The following is a 22,428-nucleotide window of genomic DNA, read 5'->3' as shown; positions in this document are numbered from 1 at the left end:
CGCTGCTGCAGGAGGAGCAGCTCAGAGGCATCTTCAGAAGGAAAGGCTGACAGCGCCTGGAAGCCTCAGCCTCACCGGGTCTCGGATCGATGGGCAGGCAGTTGCCGGTGCAGTTAACCAGCCACGAATCCTTTCGCAGCGCTGGTGGCTCGGGATATTATCTTCCCATGCGGCGGTTCCTGAGCTTAAGTAGGGCTTGGTGGAGTCTCCTGGCACCGAAGAGTGAAGAGCGGAACTGATGCCATGGAGGACATTCTCTGGTTCATCCTCACACCACACCCCTTCCCTAGGGAAGCACTTGACAACTTCCAGCCCAGCTGAGCTCTCATTGTCCTCCAGGAACCCTTGTCAACCGGTGTTTACTCTCTCCCAGACTCTGGCAGGACCCTGACTTCTGCCCTTCAGTGATCACACAGTGGGTGTTGGCCAGATTGGCTGACGGCCACCCTCAGCCCTGCCCCTCCTTGACAAGTTTAGGCTCCTCCACGAAGAAGTGGGGCTTGGGGAATGAGTAAGACTTTCCCCAGATGAGAACATGTGTGTGAGTTCCCTGGATTCTCAGCAATTTCGTGGCCGCCCAGAGTCAGGAGGGCCTTAAAGGTCATTAGAGGTCATGCAATCAGCTCCCTACACACACCACATCTGGGCAGATGTGGCCTTGGTCCTGGGGAGCTTGGTCAGGAGGAGGGAGAAGCTGCCACAAATAGCTTCCCCTCCTTTGGGGAAAGGAGTAGAGGGACAGGAGGGTCTGACTCTCGCTCCCACGGCACCTGCCCGGTGGTCTTGGGGAGGTTCGCCCCCTCCTTGCTATCATTGGAGAGCTGTTACCGCCTAGGGGGAGGTGAAGGGGAGGGCTTCTCTGTCAATCCCATCACACCTCTGGCCTTTTGGTTTCCCCTGCAGATGCTCCAGTGGCTTTGACCGCTACCGCCAGGAGTGGCTGTCCTATGGCTGTGCCCAGGAGGTGAGAGGCTTAAGTGAGCCAGGTGTGGGGAGGAACAGGGCTACTAGCTCGGGTAGCTCTTCTCAAGGCATCTCTGGCTCTTGGTGAAATTCTCCCCTCCACCTGGGGCTTGTCTCCCTGTCTGCTCTGAGCCAATTAGACCCACATGGGAGGTTTCCGAGGGCTTGATGGGCCCCTGAGACAAGCACTTCTGGTGACTTGGCCTGGAGTGGCAGCTCTCCAGGGGCTCTTTTGGTCCTTACAGAGGGTACGTTGGGCGTGGCCTTGGCCACAGCGGGATCCTCCGGGAGGCTGTGCACCTGGTGATGTTCAAAAAGCGACTACCCGGCTCCAGCCCTCCGGCATTTGAGGAAGGCAGTGGTTCTGGGAACGAGGAGGGTTGTTCCTGGCACCTCCCGTTTAGAATCCCATGCAGGTTCCTTCTCACTGCTGGAATTTTCCATGAATGCTCAACACTTTGGGTGGGGAGCCTCCACTTCTCACACCTTATACTGACACAGACCCTTTCATCCACGCATCCTTTCCCCCTCCCTTCCTCCCTCCATTGCAGTGCAAGCACAGCGCATGCGCCCAGCACTTCACCGCGTGCTGCCCTGCACTTGCCCTGATTTAATCCTAACACGGTCCCTGGGAGCTGGGGGCCAGTGCCCCCACTTACCGGAGCGGGAAACTGAGGCTCAGAGAGGTTTAGTGATTTGGCCTGCAGCTCGCAGCCGGCGAGGTGGTGAAGGTGCCAGGCCCAGCATTTAAATGTGAACCCCCAGGATTACTGCTCTGTGCTCACCACCATCTGTTTTATCAGTAAGGCTGAGTGAGCCGTTTCTGGCCTTAGAAAAAAAACAAACTTTGTCCATCCAGAAGCCTACTGCTCACGCTGGCTGTTGGTGAACGTACAGATTCGCTTTATTTAAGATTGGCATCTCAGCTCCTTCTTTCAGGAGGGCTTCGAGGCAGCTGACAGATAAATTGCCCTGTAAGATAAGACGCTTTCAGGATAAAGTAGAAAGCTTAAATGTACTCAGAGCCCAGCTTTGGTTAAATCACCGTGCTTGGGCCACGCACTGGAATCTTAAATCTTCTGGCCGCTGAGGGATGCGAGCGCCCCACCATCCTCCTGTGTGCAGCATGGCCGCCGGCGAGGCCTCTGTCCAGGGCAGCACTGGATCTCTCTTGCAGGCAGACGGCAGGACGTGTGAGGACTTCCAGGACGAGGACTCCTTCTCGTCCTCGCCCGACAGCTCCTTCAGCCCCTTTGACGGAGACCTCACCACCACCTCCTCTTCTGTCTTCGTCGACAGCCTCACCACGGAAGGTAAGAGTGGGGCGGAGCCACCGCCCTGGAGCCTCACTGTCCCTGATGGGAATTATCTCAGGGGAGGGTTGCTCCATCCTTTCACACCTGAGGCTCCAAGAGTGGGGACACTTGCTGGTGAAAGGCAGAAGCCAGGTTCAGAGCGAGTAGACTCCACGCCCATATCAGGGCTGTGGGACGGAATTCACTGTGGCGAGGGGAAAAACTACTGTCCCAGCACACTGCCAGGTATTTTATATAATATCGCAGTTCATCTTAATAGCGATCCTTAGAGAACCTGTGAGGTCTTAGCATCCCGGTAGCAGGTATGAACTCAGTCCACACACTCAGACGTCAGGGAAAGGTTGCCTGATTTTTCTGACTTCCCTTCTGGCTCCCAGCCCTCGCCGAGCTGGCCTGGTGGGGAGTTCCACCCCTGCCGTCCTGGGGCTTGGCTACACAGTCCTGTGGTGTCCAGTGGGCGGAGGGTAGGTGGGCAGCTCTGACCACCTTGGGTTGCTGCTGATCCATCTCTGCTTCTTCAGGCCTGGTTGTCCCTGGGCCTCCTCTGCCACGCACCTGTTACCGGTGGAACGGTGACTCCTGGGTTCTGGTCCTCTGGAGGGAAAGAATTCAACTGAGAGACGTAGAGTGGTTTTAAGCAGCAGGAGTTTTATTAAGCAAAGCAAAAGTACACCCTCAAGAAGGGAGGACAGTGAGCTGTCTAGGTACCAGAATCAGCCCCGCAGTGAGGGTAGGGCTGGGTTTTTCAAAATCGTGGCAAGTCCCTCCCTGTGTCTTGCATCATTGGATTGACAAGTTGATTGACAGCTTTAGGTTATATAACTTTTCTCCTTGTATGCAGACACTTACCCATAAGCACCCAATCGGAAATGGGGGTGGGGGTGGGGAACCACAATGGTAACTTATTATAAATACCGCATAATGAACCCCAGGTTAGTCTGAGTCACCTCTTAGGTCTGGGTGCACCTGCACCAACCGGTGCTGATGGTTCGGAAAACCCTGTTGGGTTTTCAATATCTTGCTTGGTCCTCATAGGCTGGAAACTTAGCGGTCCTTAACCACAAAAAGGGAGGATCTCTGGGCATGTTCTGGTCACCAGTGTCCAGGTGGGGAGGGAAAGATGACCCCATCCAGGATGGGGCGGGACCCACTCACGTCTGACTAGCTACCTAACATGGTCTTTAGTTCCACGGTCCGTTTCTTCCCATTTCTTTGAGGCCAGTTCTCAGAATTGTGGCAGCTTATGTCATGGCTACAGTCTGGTCATCATGTAGTTAACTTCTTCCACCTGATGGGGGTTTCAGTATCTATAAGACAGCTCAAATGATATGGCTCAGAATATTATCTATAGCCCTTGAAGAGGAACTAAGGTCCTTGACTATGCTTAATGCCTAGACTATTATTATTCAGTCTTATTGGACTATTTTCCCTTGTTTCTGCATCTTCTCACATCTCTGATTAAACTTACTCTTTGGCTAAAGTTTTTCCACAGACAAAAGGTAGGCTGAGGACATGGGGGGCAAGGACCATAGGGTCCTGCTCCGTTTCACCCAGGACTGAGGTCTTATTGAAACTGCTAGAGGTCCAGCCACCCTGTGGGGAACCCCGTGCAGGCTCCTCAGATTCTTTGGCTATCTCTGAGAAATTCCTCCCTTATCCTTTTTCTTTCTTTCTTTCTTTTTTTTTTTTTGTGGTATACGGGCCTCTCACTGTTGTGGTCTCTCCCACTGTGGAGCACAGGCTCCGGATGCACAGGCTCAGTGGCCATAGCTCACAGGCCCAGCCACTCTGCGGCATGTGGGATCTTCCCGGACCAGGGCACGAACCCATGTCCCCTGCATCGGCAGGCGGACTCTCAACCACTGCGCCACCAGGGAAGCCCCCCTCCTGACTTTTTAAATGCAGCCTAGAGGACTGGAGAGCAGGAACCCATGGATCTGGCTGGAGGGAAGTGAACAGTTGATAGAAAGAGCAAATATTTAAGGGGACTGACCATGTGCCACGTAGGGTGGTAACATTGTGCACCCATTAATATTCACTTAGTCTTCCTAACAATCCTGTACGTTGATGCTGTTTGATCCCCATTTTACAGAGGAGACAGTATGGCTCAGAGAGGTTGATGGCTTGCCCAAGGTCACACAGCCAGGAAGAGGTGGAGTCAGGTCTCATCTAGCTCCAAAAGCAGCAATCTTGCCCCTCGACCCCACTGCCTTTCTCAGTGCTGAAAAAAAAAATAGAAAAGGGTCTTCATGGATTCAATGGGTGGAAAAATAGGGAAGGGTGAACAAGTGGGCAGATTCAGACAGGTCCCAACACTCTGAACTTGCCCAGGAATAACAAGTAGCTGGTTAAAGCTCAGGTATTGAGAGCAGAGACTGTGCTAGTGCTGTGAGGGATTCAACAAACCAAATGAAAAATGACACAGGAGGAGATCTTGCCCTCAGGGAGTTAATAACTGAGTCCAGGGGTGACCTTCCAGTTAAAGGACACTCTACTTAAAAAGAAGAACCCCTGGCCAGTCACTCCTGAGTTAACCCTATGTGCTACTGAGGGCACGGTCTGAGCCCAGAGCTGGGCTGGGGGCTACACACCCCATCCTCCAGATCCGAACGCAGCCTTTCCCTCAGAGGTTTACGTCTGCATGGGGCACAGTGCCTGAGGCCAGAAGGGTGGCTGTGTGGGCGTGGAGAGCCCAGCGCACGGCATCTGGGGGCTGGATTCAAATTCTGACTTGGAAGTATTCTCCATTTCTCCCGGGTTATTGCCCTGATGAGCTGTCCCTACATAGAGGCAGCGTGTTCTGTTTATCAGTTTTATCATGCGTGTGTCTTCTATCAGCCCAGGAATGTGTCATTTCTGTTTGCTGTGTAATAGTCCCCAAAAGAAAAACATATGTCCTTCCAGTCCTGGAGCGGGTGGTAGAGATTGTTAGGTTACCTCTATAAGAAAAAGACTGGGGGGACTTCCCTGGTGGTCCAGTGGTTAGGACTCCACGCTTCCACTGCAGGGGGCACAGGTTCGATCCCTATCAGGGAACTAAGATCCTGCAAGCCGTGTGGTGCAGCCAAAAAAAAAAAGAAAGAAAAGAAAAATTGATAAAGACTTCCCCCCACCCCAAACTCTCAAGGTGTCTGGAGGGACAGGTTTGGGTCACCCCCTGCCTGTGCAATTATAACCCACACAGGGAGACTTACTAGAGGCAGAGTATATCTCGGGGTCCAGGAAGATATTGTGAATGAAGGGGATACAGCACTTCAGCCAGGGGGACCCACCTGGTCAGAGCAGAGTTGGAGAGCAGAGAAGTTAGTGAGAGCAGCTGCTGGAGGGCGTGTGGAGCCCTTCTGTCACCAGCCATCCAGAGGAATGGAGAGGACCAGGGGAGCAGGAGGTATGAGGGCTGGATTTTAAGAGTTGTTCACTTGCTTAAATGCTGCCCACTTAAGTGAACCAGAATGACCTCAGAGTGGCGAGCAGCTGCCACAAAGCCCATGCATTTTATTATAAGGACAGACAGGCACTGACCCGGAATAACTGTGTGCAACGTAAGGGCTCATCTGATGAGCAGCTGAACAGAACATGTTGGTAGCAGCCAGAAGCGACCACTAACTACAGAACATGACCACTCACTCACGAGACATCACACACATTTCTTCTCTCTGTGAGTTTTCATGGGCCTGGGCCACAGTCCCTTAATGAGGGAATCCGTTTGCGTTCTGTGGACCCCAACCAGCCCTCAGTGAGTGGGAGAAAAGCTGCTGTGAGCACAGGGTGGTCACCTTCAGTCACCTTGTGGGAGGGACTGGCTGTAGGTGTCCTCTTGTCTGCCAAGGGCAGATGTGGACTGGGTTACAATGGATTTCCAATGGTCTAGATTCAAAACAAGTCGATTCCAATCAAGTTAATTTGTCCAATGATGTTTAGGGTTACGTTGGTTAGTGTTGAGTAACCAATTCATCATTTCAACTTGTAGTAACAAAATAGACTCAGAGGCATACATAAATACCTCGTGTATTGAAATTCCTGAAGAAAACGTATCTTTCTATTATATGCCTACAACTCTCTATTCGTTTTGTTTTACTTTGAATTTTTAGGGGTGCTTTTCATCATTTTATTTTATTATTATTTTTTATTTATTTATTTATTTTTGGCGGCGCTGGGTCTTCACTGCTGTGTGCAGGCTTTGTCTAGTTGCAGTGAGCAGGGGCTACTCTTCGTTGCGGTGCGTGGGCTTCTCATTGTGGTGGCTTCTCTTGTTGCAGAGCATGGGCCCTAGGCGCGCCGTCTTCAGTAGTTGTGGCACGCGGGCTCGTGGGCTCTAGAGCGCAGGCTCAGTAGTTGTGGCTCACGGGGTTAGTTGCTCCGCAGCATGTGGGATCTTCCCAGACCAGGGCTTGAACCCATGTCCCCTGAATTGGCAGGCGGATTCTTAACCACTGAGCCACCAGGGAAGTCCCGAGGGGTGCTTTTTAAATTTAACTTTTTTATAAATTATGTAACAGTTAAATGATAATTAACATGGTTCCAAAGTCAAATCTACAAAAGTAGCTATATTCAAAGAAGTTTAGTTTCTAGTTTTCTCCCCTCCGCCCTATTCCCTCTTTCCTCTATAAGGGACCATTTAAAATTTTTCTTATGGTTTATTCTTTTATTATCTAATGTGATTTTTTGATATTTGAAGATTTATTGGAAATGTAGAGCAGGGCAGTATGCCACGTCCAGGCACTGGGAGTGTAAATAGCTGGGTATTGAGAGGCTCACAGTCTATGGAATCAATGGGACCCAAGATGCCACAGAAACAGATACCAAATGCAATGGGACACAGGGGAGGACACACCCATCTGTCCTCCAGGAAGTGACGGGCCTGGACCAGGACTAGGGTGAGGCAAGTGAGGCACTCAGTGCAGGTATCAAGTTTAAGGAGGCACCAAAAAAAAAAAAAAAACAATAAATAAGATAATAATCTTTTCTTGCAATATTTGTAAAAATCAAAATTAATGCCAAAAATTCCATAATAAACAAAATTTCAAAAAATTCTAAAAAGACAGGATCAGACCCTGTGTCACATGTATCAGCCTAGCCCCAGCCCTGCAGGGGGCATTTCAGGATTGGGACTTTTGAAAGAGAAGTGGAGGAAGGGCATCCCCTGCAGGAGGAACAGTACATACAGCGGCTCAGAGATCTGGAAGGGCTCCAAGGTCTGGAGAGCCTTGGGTAGCTTGTCACAGACGCTGACATGCTGTTGAGTTGTGGCCAGTGGTAGGAGAAGAGAAGATTGGGACTGAGAAGGGCCTTGAACATCTGGGAACAAAGGGGAGCCAGTGGAAGCCTTTAAAATGAGGAGGACGGTGGAGGTGCTGGAGGGGAAGGAGGAACGAAGCGCATGTTGCAGGCCCTACATCGTGGAAGGTTCCGCTGGTTTAACGTTTTGACGCTTGAAGCAGTAAGCTCCAGTCATCTAGAACATTCTCCTGACGTGGAATTCTCACTGTCCTTTCCCCATAGGAATCTGTGGGGAAGAGCCACAGGAAGGGTCACCCACTGGAACTTGTTTAGGAGGCTGCAAGATACACTCCTTGAGGTGTAGAGGGAGTGTGTTGTACCCTGGGAAGTCTCCAAGCAGATTCGATCTTGTGACACACACACCTCTCCTCAAATCCTTCCTCAGCTTCCCGCTGCCCCTTAGGCCCTCAACTTAGCTTTCCAGACAGCTGATCCCCCCACGCCCCCGCTTCACTCTCACCACCCTTCATTCACATCCTCGCTACCCTCCAGCTGCACTGAACTGCTTTTTTTGTCTCAAATGGCCAAGTTCTTGCTGACTCCAGCCTTTGCCCCCGCTCTCTCCTCTGTCTGGGACCCTTTCTCCCAGCCCCATAGCTCATCCCTCCTTCTTGACTCCCTTTGTCTGGGCGAGGCCCCCAGTCGGAGTCAACTCCTAGTAAACACTCAGTAAATATTTGTTGAATGTATGAACACTACGAAAAGTTGGCTTGTCTGTCTTGGCCTTCTACCTTTACACTGCTGTGTGACTTTGAGCAAGTCACCTCCCCTCTCTGTGCTTCAGTTTCCCAGCCTTCAGAATGAAGGGTTGGACTTGAACCTCCCTAAAGTCTCATCCAGACCTAGTGACAGAGGCCATCATGATTCCACTAATCTTGTGCCTTCTCTCCTTTCCCTTTGAAGATGACACCAAGTTGAATCCCTATGCAGAAGGAGAGGGTGAGTACAGAACTGCCTGCCCTTCTTCAACACACCACTGCCTCTTGGACCCACCCTGGAAGAGGGTGCAGCCGTCACCTGGCCTCTTTGCTTTTACTCTGAGTGGGGGAGGGGGAAACAACAGCAGCCTGCGCTTCCCAGACTTCCTGCTGGGTGGGAAGGCAGGGGGCTTCTGGGAACAGACCCCCTAGACTGAAGGAGCAAATCTACATCTAGACATTTCTCATCTCAGCCAGGAACCTCCTGTGGTTCTTCTCCCGGCCTCTGTGCCCTTGAGTATCTGCTTCCCTGATAGGAGTGAGAGGAGGAAGTGAGGGCTAAGCTAGGGCAGGCATGGCTGTGTGGCCTGTGGCCCTGGCTTCTGTCCCCAGGGGCCTCCCAGCCAATGAGGGGTGGAGAGCAGCTTCTCTCACTCAAGTGGCTTGCCAGAGAGTACATAAACGTTGCCCACCACAATTTTTACAGGGTGCCAGAAGGTGGGGTCCCCTTTCCCCAGGACTGCCTGGGGGATAACCTCCTCTCTGGGGACATGGGGTGACCCCACCTCCCCTGCCCTTTGCCCAGAGCCAGCTCAAGCCCTTGCTGCAACTACCACAAAGGGGAGATGGAAGAGCCTTCCGGCCCCAGGGGCTGGGAGACTGTTACCTGGGCTCCAGCAGGAGAGGAGGGGCTATTAACGCAGCACATCTTAATGGGGTCTCCCACGGGAGACGGAGCCATTGCTGCTCTGTGGGCTGTGGGTGTGAGTGTACACGTGTGTCTGTTGGGCTGTGGGGAAGCAGGGGGCCCTGGGCCACGTTCCCCTTACTCTGCACCATGTGCTCATCAGCCCAAGCTCTGCCCCTCAGATCATAGGGTCACTGAAGGCTGAGGTCTGACGGCCAGCTCAGGAGAGGCCAGCTTGGGGCGTGTCATCACAGCTCCCCCAGCTCTTGGCAGATGGAGGCATGAACCACGCACAGGAGTGCCCCAGGATAGTTTCTCTCCTGGTTTTTTTTTCTGCTGACAGAGAAACGGGGATGGGGAACATAATGATTTTGGATGCACACAACATCTTATTAAAAATCTCTACCCACTGTTGACTCCCATTCCACCCACCAGCGATGTAAAGTGGATTCAACATTTGTGTTGCTTACATGCTCATCTGTCTTCTCTGTGTCGTTATCTCCACATCCTTTTAGGGCAGGGAGAAGGAGCAAAAGCCCACCCTAGGTAATATCAGGGAACTAGGTTTCTTGGAGGCTGGCACTAACTGTGTCCTTGGACAAATCCCTTCATCTCTCTGTATTTCCATTCCTTCAGCCGTACGAGAAAGGGGGTGGACTGGATGAGCTTCCAGTTCGATAGTCTATGGAAAATACCCAGTCTTCTCCTGGGGAATGTATTTCAAATGCTTGGAATGTTCACAAAGAGTGTCTGCTGGCTTCTCAGCCCTCCGAGTGTCTAGTTCATTTCTTTTATTGAGTTCCTCTGATGGGTCTGCCGGTTTTTCTAAGAGTTGAAAACACAGAGATGACTAAGACACTGTCCTTGCCCTACAGGAGGTCACAATCTGGTAGTGGACAGTGACAGGTAAAGATGTGGTCATTTTGCTATCATGATAGCTAACACTTTTTAAAGTTGTCCAAGATACCTGCCATGATCCTCAGCCGTTGACATGAATTATCTCATTTTCACCCTCTCAATAACCCTACCGGGTACTTAACATTATTATCCTTGTGCTACAGAAACGATAACCGAGACACAGAGAAGTTAAATAATTTGCCCAAGGTCACACAGCTCGTAAGTAGCAGAGCCTGGATTTGAATCCAGGCAGCCAGGCTCCAGATCCCAAGTCTTAACCATCACATGCCCTTTGTGAATTCCTTCAAAGAACTTATATGGGATGGGTACTGGAGAGAAATGTTATGATCCTTAGTAGACATTTGGGCAACTTTTAAGCGATTTTGGAAAACCACCTGAACCGTGCTAAGAACAAAGTTCATGTCATACTCATAATGGTTCCACCGACTCCACCTTTTCATGTATTTGATAAGTAGACCTGAAGGGTCTGTCGGCTTTCATCTCTGGGACTTTGTCAGAACCCAGGACCCCATGACCCCACCTTCCTTGTTCCCCTGACCTAATGGTCTCTCCACAGGCCTTCAGAACAACCTGTCCCCCAAGACAAAGGGCCCCCCCTTGCACCTGGGCACCATCGTGGGCATCGTGCTGGCCGTCCTCCTTTTGGCGGCCATCATCCTGGCCGGGATCTATATCAATGGCCACCCCACCTCCAACACTGCGCTCTTCTTCATCGAGGTCAGTGCAGGATTGGGCCACCGCTCTGGCGTCTGCATCTGCATCAGTGTTTCCCCAGCCTTTCAGTACCTGCCTCTCCCCATCTCATCCCTCACCCGCCACGTGCCAGCCTCCTGTTTCCACCTGAGGGACTTCATTGACTCCATCCAGGCACATCTTGCACTGGCGGGCACCCTCTGAGTCCCTAACCCCCCAGGGCTTGACCCCTCAGGACTCCTCCGGCCCTCTTGTCCTGTTGAACAGCCTCTGCTTTTGCGCTCCCATTTGTGAAATCAGAACAGTCCCCAGAAGAAAGAAAGAGGCCAAAAACGCCTCACATGCCCCTTGAGTGTTGTGCAACCATCCCTAATGATTTATGGTCTCTCACACCCAACTTCCAGGCCTAGTGCTTATTCAAAGCCGTAATGGAACTGAGGTCTCTGCCTCTTGGCCTGCTGTGTGCGATTTTCGATTTGATTTGACAGGCCATAGTAATCATAAGAGTTGCTCTGTCTGGGAGCTTTTGTTGAGGATGCTGCAGTTTGCAACATCTCAGGATTCAGAAGAGTCAGCCTGAGGTGCAGCATGGGAAGTAAGGCCTGCGCCCCTTCAGTCTGGGCCACAGAGCTCAGCAGCCCCTGCCCCAGCCCCCCACTCTCGGCATCTGGCCAGCTCTCTGACTCCTACAGTGATGGGGCCTCTGGGACTGCAATCCTCCACATGGGTCACAAGCCCCAACCTCATCACCCAGAGGCCTAGGTCGTTCCCTCCTCTCTTTTTTTTTTTTTTTTTTTTTGCGGCACGCGGGCGTCTCATTGCTGTGGCCTCTCCCGCTGCGGAGCACAGGCTCCGGACACACAGGCCCAGCGGCCACGGCCCATGGGCCCAGCCGCTGCACGGCACGCAGGATCCTCCCGGACCGGGGCACGAACCCGCGTCCCCTGCATCGGCAGGCGGACTCCCAACCACTGCGCCGCCAGGGAAGCCCCCTCCTCTCTGTTTAGATGCCCCCTGTTTCTTATGAATTCTAACCAGTCATTCTGAGCTTAAGATTAAGACCTACTGAGGCTAAGGCCAACCTTGTTTCTCCTGGGGAACCTGCAGATCCCCAGCCACAGGGATGCTGACCAGAGGTCTGATGGAGGCCTGGGAATCTGCATTCCCTTCAGCTCCCCAGCTCTGATGCAGGACCTGTACTGTCTGGAGGGTTATCTTAGTGTTTCCAGAGCCTCCCAGATCATTCCATCTCTTACCCACTCCCTCACTTTCCACAGTCTCAGGACTCCACTCAGTGTGCCACTGCGCTTTTCACCTTGCGTCCTGCAGTCCACACGGCGAGGAATAAAATGACCTCTTCCTTCCCAACTCCTGGGGCTCCCAGCAGGTTTCCCAGGGGGGCGAAGGATCACAGCCGGGAGCCTTCTGGGGGAGAGGGCCCTAAACTTCACCCTCCACCAGCACCTTTGAGAAGTTCTCAGAGCCGTCCCCCGGGGGAAGGGGGAGGGAGGGGAGGGTCCCAGGGGAGGGATCGCGCCCACTGACTCTGCGCCTGTGTCCCCGCAGCGGAGACCTCGCCGCTGGCCGGCCATGAAGTTCCGCAGCCACCTTAACCACTCCACCTACACAGAAGTTGAGCCCTCAGGCCACGAGAAGGAGGGCTTCGTGGAGGCCGAGCAGTGCTGAGAGCGCCAGGTCTCCCTTGGAAGGGTAGGAAGGAAGACCCGGGGACCTCAGCAAACGAGTCAAAGCAAAGCAGAGAAGTGACCTTCCTTGGCCTCCTCTGAACACACCCTGGCTGGGAAGATGAGCCCATGGTCTGTGGCGCCAGAGCTATAGTTTGGCCATCACACCCCAACTATTGAAGCAGGAGGCAGAAAAGCCACCACATTGAACTTTGAAGGAACAGTAACCTAATTTCAGCCTGCTTTGATGCCAGGGGTCTCCCCTTCTGAGTCTCTCAATGGTCTACTCTGTAGCTGCCTCAGAGGTCCCCTCCCACCTGGAGACGGCCAGATGCCCTGCTCCGGTCACCTAACGCCCCCGCATATGACACGAGAGAACCCAGCTCTAGACTGGGGCCGCTGTATTCCAGGGTCCATAGACTCAAGAGCTGGTCCTCAAGGCTATGGATGCAGCATAATTTGCCCCAGCTTCTGTGCTCTGGAAGTCTGAAGAAGGAGTTCTCTCCATCTGTTAAATCACAGGTATGGCTGCTCCCAGCCCTTTTGGCAAGCCACTGACCGGCATGCTGGCATCAGAAGAAAGCCAAAGGAGAGAAGAAAGAACTCGTGGGAAGATTGTATTTTTAGGCTTCACTACCCCAGCTTGACGTTTCTGCTGAGAACCAGTACTTCTGCAACAAACATGTGTGTTGCCTGTGTTGCGGGCTTTATCCAACTGCAGCCCAGCCCGGGCCTGGCAAGCCGTGCTGTGCATGGCCGCGTCTACCCTGCGGGCTCTTCATTCCAATGGCACGTTTGGTGTCCACTGTATTCACTGGCCTGGTCTTCTGTCAGTGCCAGTAAGTACCTCCAAAGGCAGGGCCTGCCTGATTAATATTTTTCCTCCTCTGAGCTGGAATTTTATAGCCATTAAAGAGAAACAAGGTGGAGAGAGGGCTTCTTGAAACATACCCAGCAGGGAACTTCAGTTGAAAAGCAAAGCCTCCAGAGGGATTGGGATAGAGGAAGCTGGTGTGGGAAAGAGGAACTTTATACGTAAGACCTTGACCTGGAATGTTGCTTGCATCTCCCCAGCTCTGCCGGAAGTTCTTGGGGCAGAGAGTTTAGGCTCCTAAACTTAACCTGCTTTTAAGGGAGTTCTGTCCCAGGGATGAGTTGGGGTTGCTTCTGAAGAGCATTTCAAGTGAAAACCTATAGTTCACCCTCATTCAAAGTAAAAAAACATCATCAGCAAATAAATATTAAATCACAGTCTCCACTTAGTCACATCCTTTTATGCATGTCACCGGGATGCTGCCAAAGAAAGAAGTTAGTTTAAATACAAGGCCTCCTGAGGCGGGGGTAGGGAGTCTGCCAATAACCAGGCACATCCAAACACTGGGCTGAAGGTTTTCCAGATGTTTCATGGTTTATCCTTGGTGAGGATGGTAACAATCAGAGTGGGAAACATGCTGGACCTCGGCTATCTATATGTATTCTTCATAAACCAGGCAAAGGAATAGCTATGGTTTTGAGAAATCGTAGCAGAATTTGCGAAAGTAAAAAGGTAATGCAGCAAAGAGAATAGGATTCTTTTCAAGCTTCTGAAGGACAGAAAGGTCTGAAACAGAGCTCTCTTAACGGGAAAATTGCAGCCAGGCGCTGAAATACTCCAGGCTCCCAGCACTGCTGGCTGGCAGGAGGGTGATTTTTGCCCTTGCCGGACCAGCAGAGCATCTATGACTTTTGTGTGTCTAAAATGGCCAGTGGGGCAGTCCCCACTGTGGCCAAACGCAGTGCACAGCTCCACGGGTCCCACTCCCAAACTCCAGCACACTTCTTCCCAATGGGAGCCCTTCCGATTGTTCTGATTCCTGGACGGGAAGAACACAAGAGTGAAGAAACGGGCGGTGATGTCCTGAGGTCTCTGCCGGTAACACTGCAGGTAGAGAGAGAAAGCATGAGATAGCTCGGACCAGTCACAGCAAGCCTAGCTGGCGCCTGGGATGACAGTGGTGAGGGCAGTGGAGCTGTTTGGTAGCAGGTAGCCTGGTTTGTTAACAGCAACAAAGAACTAAAGATGTGTCCCTAAGAGAGGCCCCTGGACACTAAGAGTCCCTCAAGCCACAACAAAGTGCTCCTAGGAAACAGCCAGCAACTCGCAGAGTTAACACTGTTTCCCAGATATCCTTAGGATCTCTCACAAGATCAAGCATCTCTTAGACCCAGGAGTTTTACTCCAAGGTTTAGAGCGGGTTCTTTGGGTAACTATAGAGAGTGACTCACCTGCACAGTGAGTGACCAGAAGGAGACAGGGGTTTCATGGTCAACCAGCGAAGTGGTACTTCTGTGCTGTGCTGTGCACAACCACAGAGAGCTTGCAAACTTCCGGTCCCCTCCACCCCACAGGCAGATACAATGACTGTGACAGGAAGCTTCAACCCCTTGAAACAGCTGTCTGTGTTGTACCCAGAACTCAGAAGCTCTCAGGGAGGCTCTGTTTTACACCAGAACTCTTAAGAGAGCCAACAAGAAAATGAGAAGAAGAAGAAGAATGCAGAGGCCAAGTGTGAGAGGAGACCCCTGGATCAGGCTGTGAGCACAACTTAGTTCCCCTTTAATCAGCTGCCCCTAGATTTGTGGATCTGTCCAGTCAGGCCCCTGGGGTTTCTGATTCTAGAACATGGGTGCCTATAAGCCCAGCCACCAACCCCAGTACCCAGAAATGCCCCGGGAAGAGCAGATGGGGTTTTTCAAGCTTGACTAACTGGCCGTCTCCCTTCCGCCATAATTAGGTATCACCAGCCACTCACCCCAGCTGGCCCCTGACTCTGGAAACTGCCTCTTCAGGTCTTCAGGTCTCAGCCTGGAGCCTGAGGTTGAAAATGTCCTTTTGTCCCTGTTAGAGGTTCTCGGTGGGCCTATGGAAACAATCTTTAAAATGTGTGTGTTTTGCCAGGGCTTGCCTGTGTCACGTGTTCTTGTATGTATATATTTCGGTGTCTATCTGTATTTATAGATAGATAGATAGATTATTGCTAAGAACATCGGATGAAGCTTGTAGCTGCGCTCAGCCTGTAGCTTGTTGTATTATATTAAGACAGTGGCAGAAGCTGCCAGCCAACCACACTATGGGAAAAGAAGAGTGTTCACCACCAGAGCTGATCACTTATTTCGTTGTGGGCAGAGCTAAGACTCTGTTCTCTGGGTACAGGAACAGATAAGAGATTTGCATGAAGCCCTGATCAGGGGCCACACCCAGACTCCCTACACCAGGTGGAGTCACAAATAAAACCAGCCTCTCTCTCTCACCATCTCCACCCTACCCCACCCCCAACGAAAAGTCACCGGAACTTACAGCACAATTCGAAGGATCTGGGACCTGAGGGCACACTAGCTGTTCTAAATGCAATGTATTTCCATATTCAGCGTGAAAATTCCTTGCACGGATTTCAGTGTTAATAAAAGGCAACGTTCATTTACGACTTCTGCCGTGTGCAAAATTAAATGCAAAGGATTTTGTGTGACATTCTACAAATCCTCGCACAGACTTTAGTCCTGATGACTGCCAGCTTCTCTAAGGACTGAGCTAAGGAGCAGAGGAACAGCCTCCAGCAATCTGCCCACCAGGGGTGCTCTTCCCAAACTCCTGTCCCACCTCAAGAGAAACAGCCTGGAAAGAGACTCCAGCTATTTATTCGTGGTTTGTAAGTCCCCGGAAGTAAACCTCATGGGTTTCTAATCTACTATCTAGAAATACAGAATAAATGTGCTAAGCTGACACTGCCACATTTCTGGAGGCTTTGCCTTTGAACCACTTTAGTAGCCTCGTCGTTTTTATTACTTTGCATATTTTGCTCACAAAACATGGTTAAGCAAACCAAAACAAAAAGAGGAAAAATTTGAACTTCTTACAGCCAAAATCAGCTATGCCAAATTTCAGGCTCCAAAAACAAGCCAATTTATAAATAAACATGCTGTGTTTGCCAAAGAAAGAGGAATGTGTTGGAGAAGGCCATGTGGATTGGTGAGAAAGCCCCCCAGCTGCTCCACAGTGCGTCAGGAGGCGGAGCTGCAGCCCCAGCCCTGCCCCTGAGGAGCTGTGTGTTGTCGGCCAAGTCACCCCACTTCTCTGAGCCTCTGTGAAATCAGGGGGTGGAGGACTTATTGATCTAAGGAGGGGATGTTTTCCTCTCCTTAGCAAATACGCTCATCTGTTTCTGTTTTGTTTGGTTTTTTCTAGTTCACAAGCAGCTCAAATGGAAGCATCCCTTTCGCTTCCATTATCTTGGTGAAGTGATCAACTTTGTTTGCCCGGGACTTCCCTGGCTCTAACACTGAGAGCCCTGTGTCCCAGGAAACCCCTTAGTCGAGAGCCCGCTGGGACAATTGGTTAGTCTATCCTTGGAGTCTATCCCGACCCCATTGGCTGAAGAGATGTTAACAAGCTCAAGTACTTGTAGAGCATCAGAGTCTTGGACTTACCTATTCAAAGTGTGGTCCACACAGGAATCCCCTGGGGGTCAGCTGGAAATGCAGAACTCAGGCCCACCCAACCCAGACCTACTGAGTCAGAATCTGCATTTGAGCAACTCCCCAGGTGACTGAAGTGAAACGCATGAACATTTGAGAAGCATTTCTAGGCAACAATTGTACTGACATGATCACAGCCTGTCAGGTGTGGAGGGGGGGGAGGCAGAATTATTCCCCCATTTCTCAGATGAGGAAACTGAGGCTCAGGTGGTTTACTTATTTATTTATTCATTTGATCAATACTCATTAAGCACACACTGTGTGCCAGGCATCATTAAGTGACTTGCCCAAGGTCACACGGCTAGTGAGTAGCTGAGACAGTCCCCAAACCCAGGACTTTGGATTCCCATCCGGGGTTGTTCCCCGGGTACTGTGGGGTGACGCCAGAACCACGTGGCCACAGTGTAACAGGGAAGCTGATCTTCCAGGCCTGTAGAGAGTCTCAAGAAGATGTAGAACAACGACGTCAAATACATACTCTAGGGACTTTCTTGGCGGTCAAGTGGTTAAGACTTGGCGCTTCCAAAGCAGTGGACACAGGTTCGATCCCTGGTTGGGGAATTAAGATCCTGCGTGCCATGCGGCACAGTATGTACTTTTGGGTCCTGAAACCATGAGCTTATCATCTATTTATTTACACAGCCCAAGAGCTTAAAAATATCCTCATTTTTACTGCTTCCTTCTCACCCGGATCCCCCACTCCAATGACCCTCCGACGTGAAGATTTGGAAGCACTCTCCGTAAGGCTTTACAGAACACCAAGGCAGCCCTCGGTGCTTATTTTCTTGAATGGACGGCAACTGATTACTTCATTTTTCCCATGGGGCTGGAGAGAAGGGAGATGGGGAGGGGAGGGAGAATCCTTACTTGAACTGCTAACACCAAAGAGAAATTCTTCTGGGGACGATTTTTCTGATGTTCATAAAACATTTTTACATTTGGTCCCCAGAGATAGCTAAATCATACCCACAGTTTTCCACAAAGCTAAAAGCATGGAAAAAAGAAACATCTAAATATAAGCCAATAAAATCTCATCATACACTCCCAGGCTTGGGTGAGAACCTTTCCTTCCAGCTTCAGTGTTTCCTCTTCAAATTTTTCTATTCAGAAACTGACTATCACCACTGGGGGTTCAGATGGAGTAGCCAAAATGTATGTCTCATCGTGTCCAGCTGAGAAAGTCTGAAAAGCCTCAAAAAATAACAGATCCCCCCAAAATAAATAAATAAATAAATAAAAATAACAGATCCCATCTCTCCTCCACGGATCCGCCTTACATTCCCCTCAGTTTAGACCCCATTTTGAATACACAGTTTTGCTGCTCTCAACAAACTTGGACGCAGTGGGTCCAGTGCCTAATGGTGATTGTTTTGCCTTTACTCCCCTCTCCCAAGGAGCAGTAAGTAATTCCAAGAGCCTCCCTCAAGGTCAAAAGGGCAGCCTGCTCCAGGGCCCACAGTCTCCAGTGGCCAGAGCTGCAGACACCCCTCTCTGTTCCTTGGGTTTGCTTGGGTTGCACCCCACAGGCCTACAAGGCCTGTGCTTGCCCAGATTCAAGACCAAAGAAAGAGCCCGGAGTCAGCAACAGAGACATCGATGGTTTAATGGATGGGGGAGCTTACACGTCTGAAGCAGGGTCCTGGAGCGACACCCCACCATGTGCAGCAGACGGGCAGGCCATGGTGGCAGTCTTTGCTCCCAGGGGGAAGGAGTTGCCAGTTACAAGGAAATTGACATCAGGTGGGCTCATTAGTCACCAGGGAAACCAGTAGAAGGGCACGCCCCTCACTACCCCTTTAACTAGAACAATCACTAGCTGGGGCCTGGGCCAAGTACCTAGGAAGGTCAGTCATGCGTGTAAGATATAGGCGAAGCATAGGCACTGGTCGGGCTGGGGATGTACAGAGAGCAAAAGAACAGCCATCTTAAGTGGTCCAACCATACAGGGCCCTTCTCCCCCAAGGCCTCTGTGCTCACAACTTTGGGCATTAGCAATGCTTACTTACAAAGGCCCCGATCTACTTATTTTTGTCCTCTGACATGATGATGATGGGGGCGTGGCAGCTCACATTTGCTAAGTGCTGACTGTGTTCCAGGCACTGTTTTATGAGAGTTATTTGTATTATCACCTATGGGGCAGATGCTACTGCTATCTCTACTTTACAGAGGAGGCCGCTGAGGCTCAGAGCGAGAGGGAATTTGCTCAAGGTCACCAGCAAGGTCACTCAGGAAATGTAACTAGAACTCGGCAAAGGTAACTAGAAGTCAGATGGACTTTGGCCCTCAGCTTTGGTTCCTGAGGCCAAAGCGTGCCCACTCTCCTACCCTCAACACCTCGACCCGTCTTCTGTCAAAGGCACTATGGACCCTGTCCTCCGTGGAAGACTCACTTCCCAGCCAGGAAGTGAAATTGGGTGGGAAGAGGCATCACTGACCTAGTTTCAAGTAGAAGTTTTAAATCTCTGAGGCCCCACAGATGGGGTGACCTCCAGTTCACTAGGCTTTAGCCCTGTAGGAATGAACCTTCTTGGGGGTGCTCCTCCCATCCTTTGGGCCACACATCTTAAGAGACTCTTACCGGATGTTTTCTCATCTGTAAGAGCCCAGTTTACCAGAATGGCTCTCTTGGGACTTCCCTGGTGGTCAGTGGGTAAGACTCCACGCTCCCAATGTAGACAGCCCAAGTTTGATCCCTGATCGGAAAGCTAGATCCCGCATACATGCTGCAACTAAGAGTCCACATGCTGCAACTAAGAAGCCCGCATGTCACAAGTGAAAAAAAAAAGATCCCGCATGCCGCAATGAAGATCCAGTGTGCCGCAACTAAGACCCGGCACAGCCAAAATAAATTAATTAATTAAAGAAAAAAGAAGCGGTCTCTTGTCCAGTCCCCAATCCCTTAGTTTTACAGATAGGAAACGGAAGCCCCAGGAAAGCCAAGAACCACGCCCAAGACCACACAGGAAGTGAGAGAGCCGCCCCTGCTGTTTCTCCAGCATGTGTAGTGGGTAAGTGCATGGGCTCTGATGCCACCAGGCCTGAGTTGATTCCTGGTGATGCCACACACCACCTCTGTGACCTTACAAAATTACTCAATGTCCCTATGTACTTTCCACTTCAGTTAAATGGAAGTGATGAAAGGAATAGCACCTGCCTCCTCAAGCTTCATGAGGATGAAATATTCCAGTGTTTAGCCAAGCATAGCACTAAGTGCTCCGGAAGTCTTGGCTTCTTCTTTACTTGTTAGTTACTGAATGCAACACCACCTATTACCCAGGGCAGTGAACGGCTCTTCTGGTGCTTCCTGCTGTCTTTATGTTTGAGCATCACATCTACCAGAAGGAGACACTCTGCTGAGTGACCTGCTCAGAAAGCATCCCTCTCAGAATGCCTCCCACTTTCCCCGGGATGGGGACAGACACCGACAGACATCCCTGCAACGGGGTGGCTCTCGGTACTCTGAAGGAAACAGAAAGGCACTGAAATTCTTCATTCTTAGCTTTCTTTTTTTTTTAACATCTTTATTGGAGTATAATTGCTTTACAATGTGTTAGTTTCTGTTGTATAACAAAGTGAATCAGCTATACGTACACATATATCCCCATATCCCCTCCTTCTTGCATCTCCCTCCCACCCTCCCTATCCCACCCCTCTAGGTGGACACAAAGCATTGAGCTGATCCCCCTGTGCTATGCGGCTGCTTCCCACTAGCTATCTGTTTTACATTTGGTAGTGTATATATGTCCATGCTGCTCTCTCACTTCGTCCCAGCTTACGCTTCCCCCTCCCCATGTCCTCAAGTCCATTCTCTACATCTGCGTCTTTATTCCTGTCCTGCCCCTAGGTTCATCAGAACCATCTTTTTTTTTAGATTCCATATATATGTGTTAGCATATGGTATTTGTTTTTCTCTTTCTGACTTACTTCATTCTGTTTGACAGACTCTAGGTCCATCCACCTCACTATAAATAACTCAATTTTGTTTCTTTTTATGGCTGAGTAATATTCCATTGTATATATGTGCCACATCTTCTCTATCCATTCATCTGTCGATGGACACTTAGGTTGCTTCCATGTCCTGGCTATTGTAAATAGTACTGCTATGAACATTGTGGTATATGTTATATATGTGGTATTATGGTTTTCTCAGGGTATATGCCCAGGAGTAGTATTGCTGGGTCATATGGTAGTTCTATTTTTAGTTTTTTAAGGAACCTCCATACTGTTCTCCATAGTGGCTGTATCAATTTACATTCCCACCAACAGTGCAAGAGGGTTCCCTTTTCTCCACACCCTCTCCAGCAATTATTGTTTGTAGATTTTTTGATGATGGACATTCTGACCAGTGTGAAGTGATACCTCATTGTGGTTTTGACTTGCATTTCTCTAATGATTAGTGATGTTGAGCATCCTTTCATGTGTTTGTTAGCAATCTGTATATCTTCTTTGGAGAAATGTCTATTTAGGTCTTCTGCCCATTTTGGGATTGGGTTGTTTGTTTTTTTGATATTGAGCTGCATGAGCTGCTTGTATATTTTGGAGATTAATCCTTTGTCAGTTGCTTCATTTGCAAATATTTTCTCCTGTTCTGAAGGCTGCCTTTTCATCTTGTTTATGGTTTCCTTTGCTGTGCAAAAGCTTTTAAGTTTCATTAGGTCGTATTTGTTTATTTTTGTTTTTATTTCCATTTCTCTAGGAGATGGGTCAAAAAGGATCTTGCTGTGATTTATGTCATAAAGTGTTCTGCCTATGTTTTCGTCTAAGAGTTTTATAGTGTCTTGCCCTACACTTAGGTCTTTAATCCATTTTGAGTTTATTTTTGTGTATGGTTTTAGGAAGTGTTCTAATTTCATTCTTTTACATGTAGCTGTCCAGTTTTCCCAGCACCACTTATTGAAGAGGATGTCTTTCTCCATTGTATATTCTTGCCTCCTTTATCAAAGATAAGGTGACCATACGTGCGTGGGTTTATCTCTGGGCTTTCTATCCTATTCCATTGAGCTATATTTCTGTTTTTGTGCCAGTACCATACTGTCTTGATTACTGTAGCTTCATAGTATAGTCTGAAGTCAGGGAGCCTGATTCCTCCAGCTCCATTTTTCTTTCTCAAGATTGCTTTGGCTATTCAGGGTCTTTTGTGTTTCCATACAAATTGTGAAATGTTTTTGTTCTAGTTCTGTGAAAAATGCCATTGGCAGTTTGATAGGGATTGCATTGCATTCTTAGCTTTCTATAATTATCTTCAAAACACTAGCTCAGGCTTCCCTGGTGGCGCAGTGATTGAGAATCTGCCTGCCAATGCAGGGGACACGGGTTCGAGCCCTGGTCTGGGAAGATCTCACATGCTGCGGAGCAACTAGGCCCGTGAGCCACAACTACTGAGCCTGCATGTCTGGAGCCTGTGCTCCGCTACGAGAGGCCGTGACAGTGAGAGGCCCACGCACCGCAATGAAGAG

The 22,428-nt window shown here is 50.1% G+C and overlaps 1 protein-coding gene across 2 annotated transcripts in view; it reads left to right on the top strand.

The window, feature by feature from the left end:
- Positions 1 to 16,257, top strand: part of PLXDC1 (plexin domain containing 1) — a 65,348-nt gene extending 49,091 nt beyond the window's left edge. For both annotated transcript variants that reach the window (XM_067714009.1, XM_067714008.1), the window contains 5 exons: positions 904 to 964; positions 2,141 to 2,276; positions 8,463 to 8,498; positions 10,639 to 10,799; positions 12,342 to 16,257. In XM_067714009.1, coding sequence (XP_067570110.1) covers positions 904 to 964; positions 2,141 to 2,276; positions 8,463 to 8,498; positions 10,639 to 10,799; positions 12,342 to 12,461 — 514 coding nt within the window. In that variant the 3' untranslated portion in view covers positions 12,462 to 16,257. The remainder of the gene's footprint in view (positions 1 to 903; positions 965 to 2,140; positions 2,277 to 8,462; positions 8,499 to 10,638; positions 10,800 to 12,341) is intronic.
- The last annotated feature ends 6,171 nt before the right edge of the window (positions 16,258 to 22,428 follow it).

Source organism: Pseudorca crassidens, chromosome 19 (genome assembly GCF_039906515.1).
Source record: "Pseudorca crassidens isolate mPseCra1 chromosome 19, mPseCra1.hap1, whole genome shotgun sequence".
In the NCBI taxonomy this organism is placed as follows: Eukaryota; Metazoa; Chordata; class Mammalia; order Artiodactyla; family Delphinidae; genus Pseudorca; species Pseudorca crassidens.
This window is presented reverse-complemented; position numbering and strand designations above follow the sequence as displayed.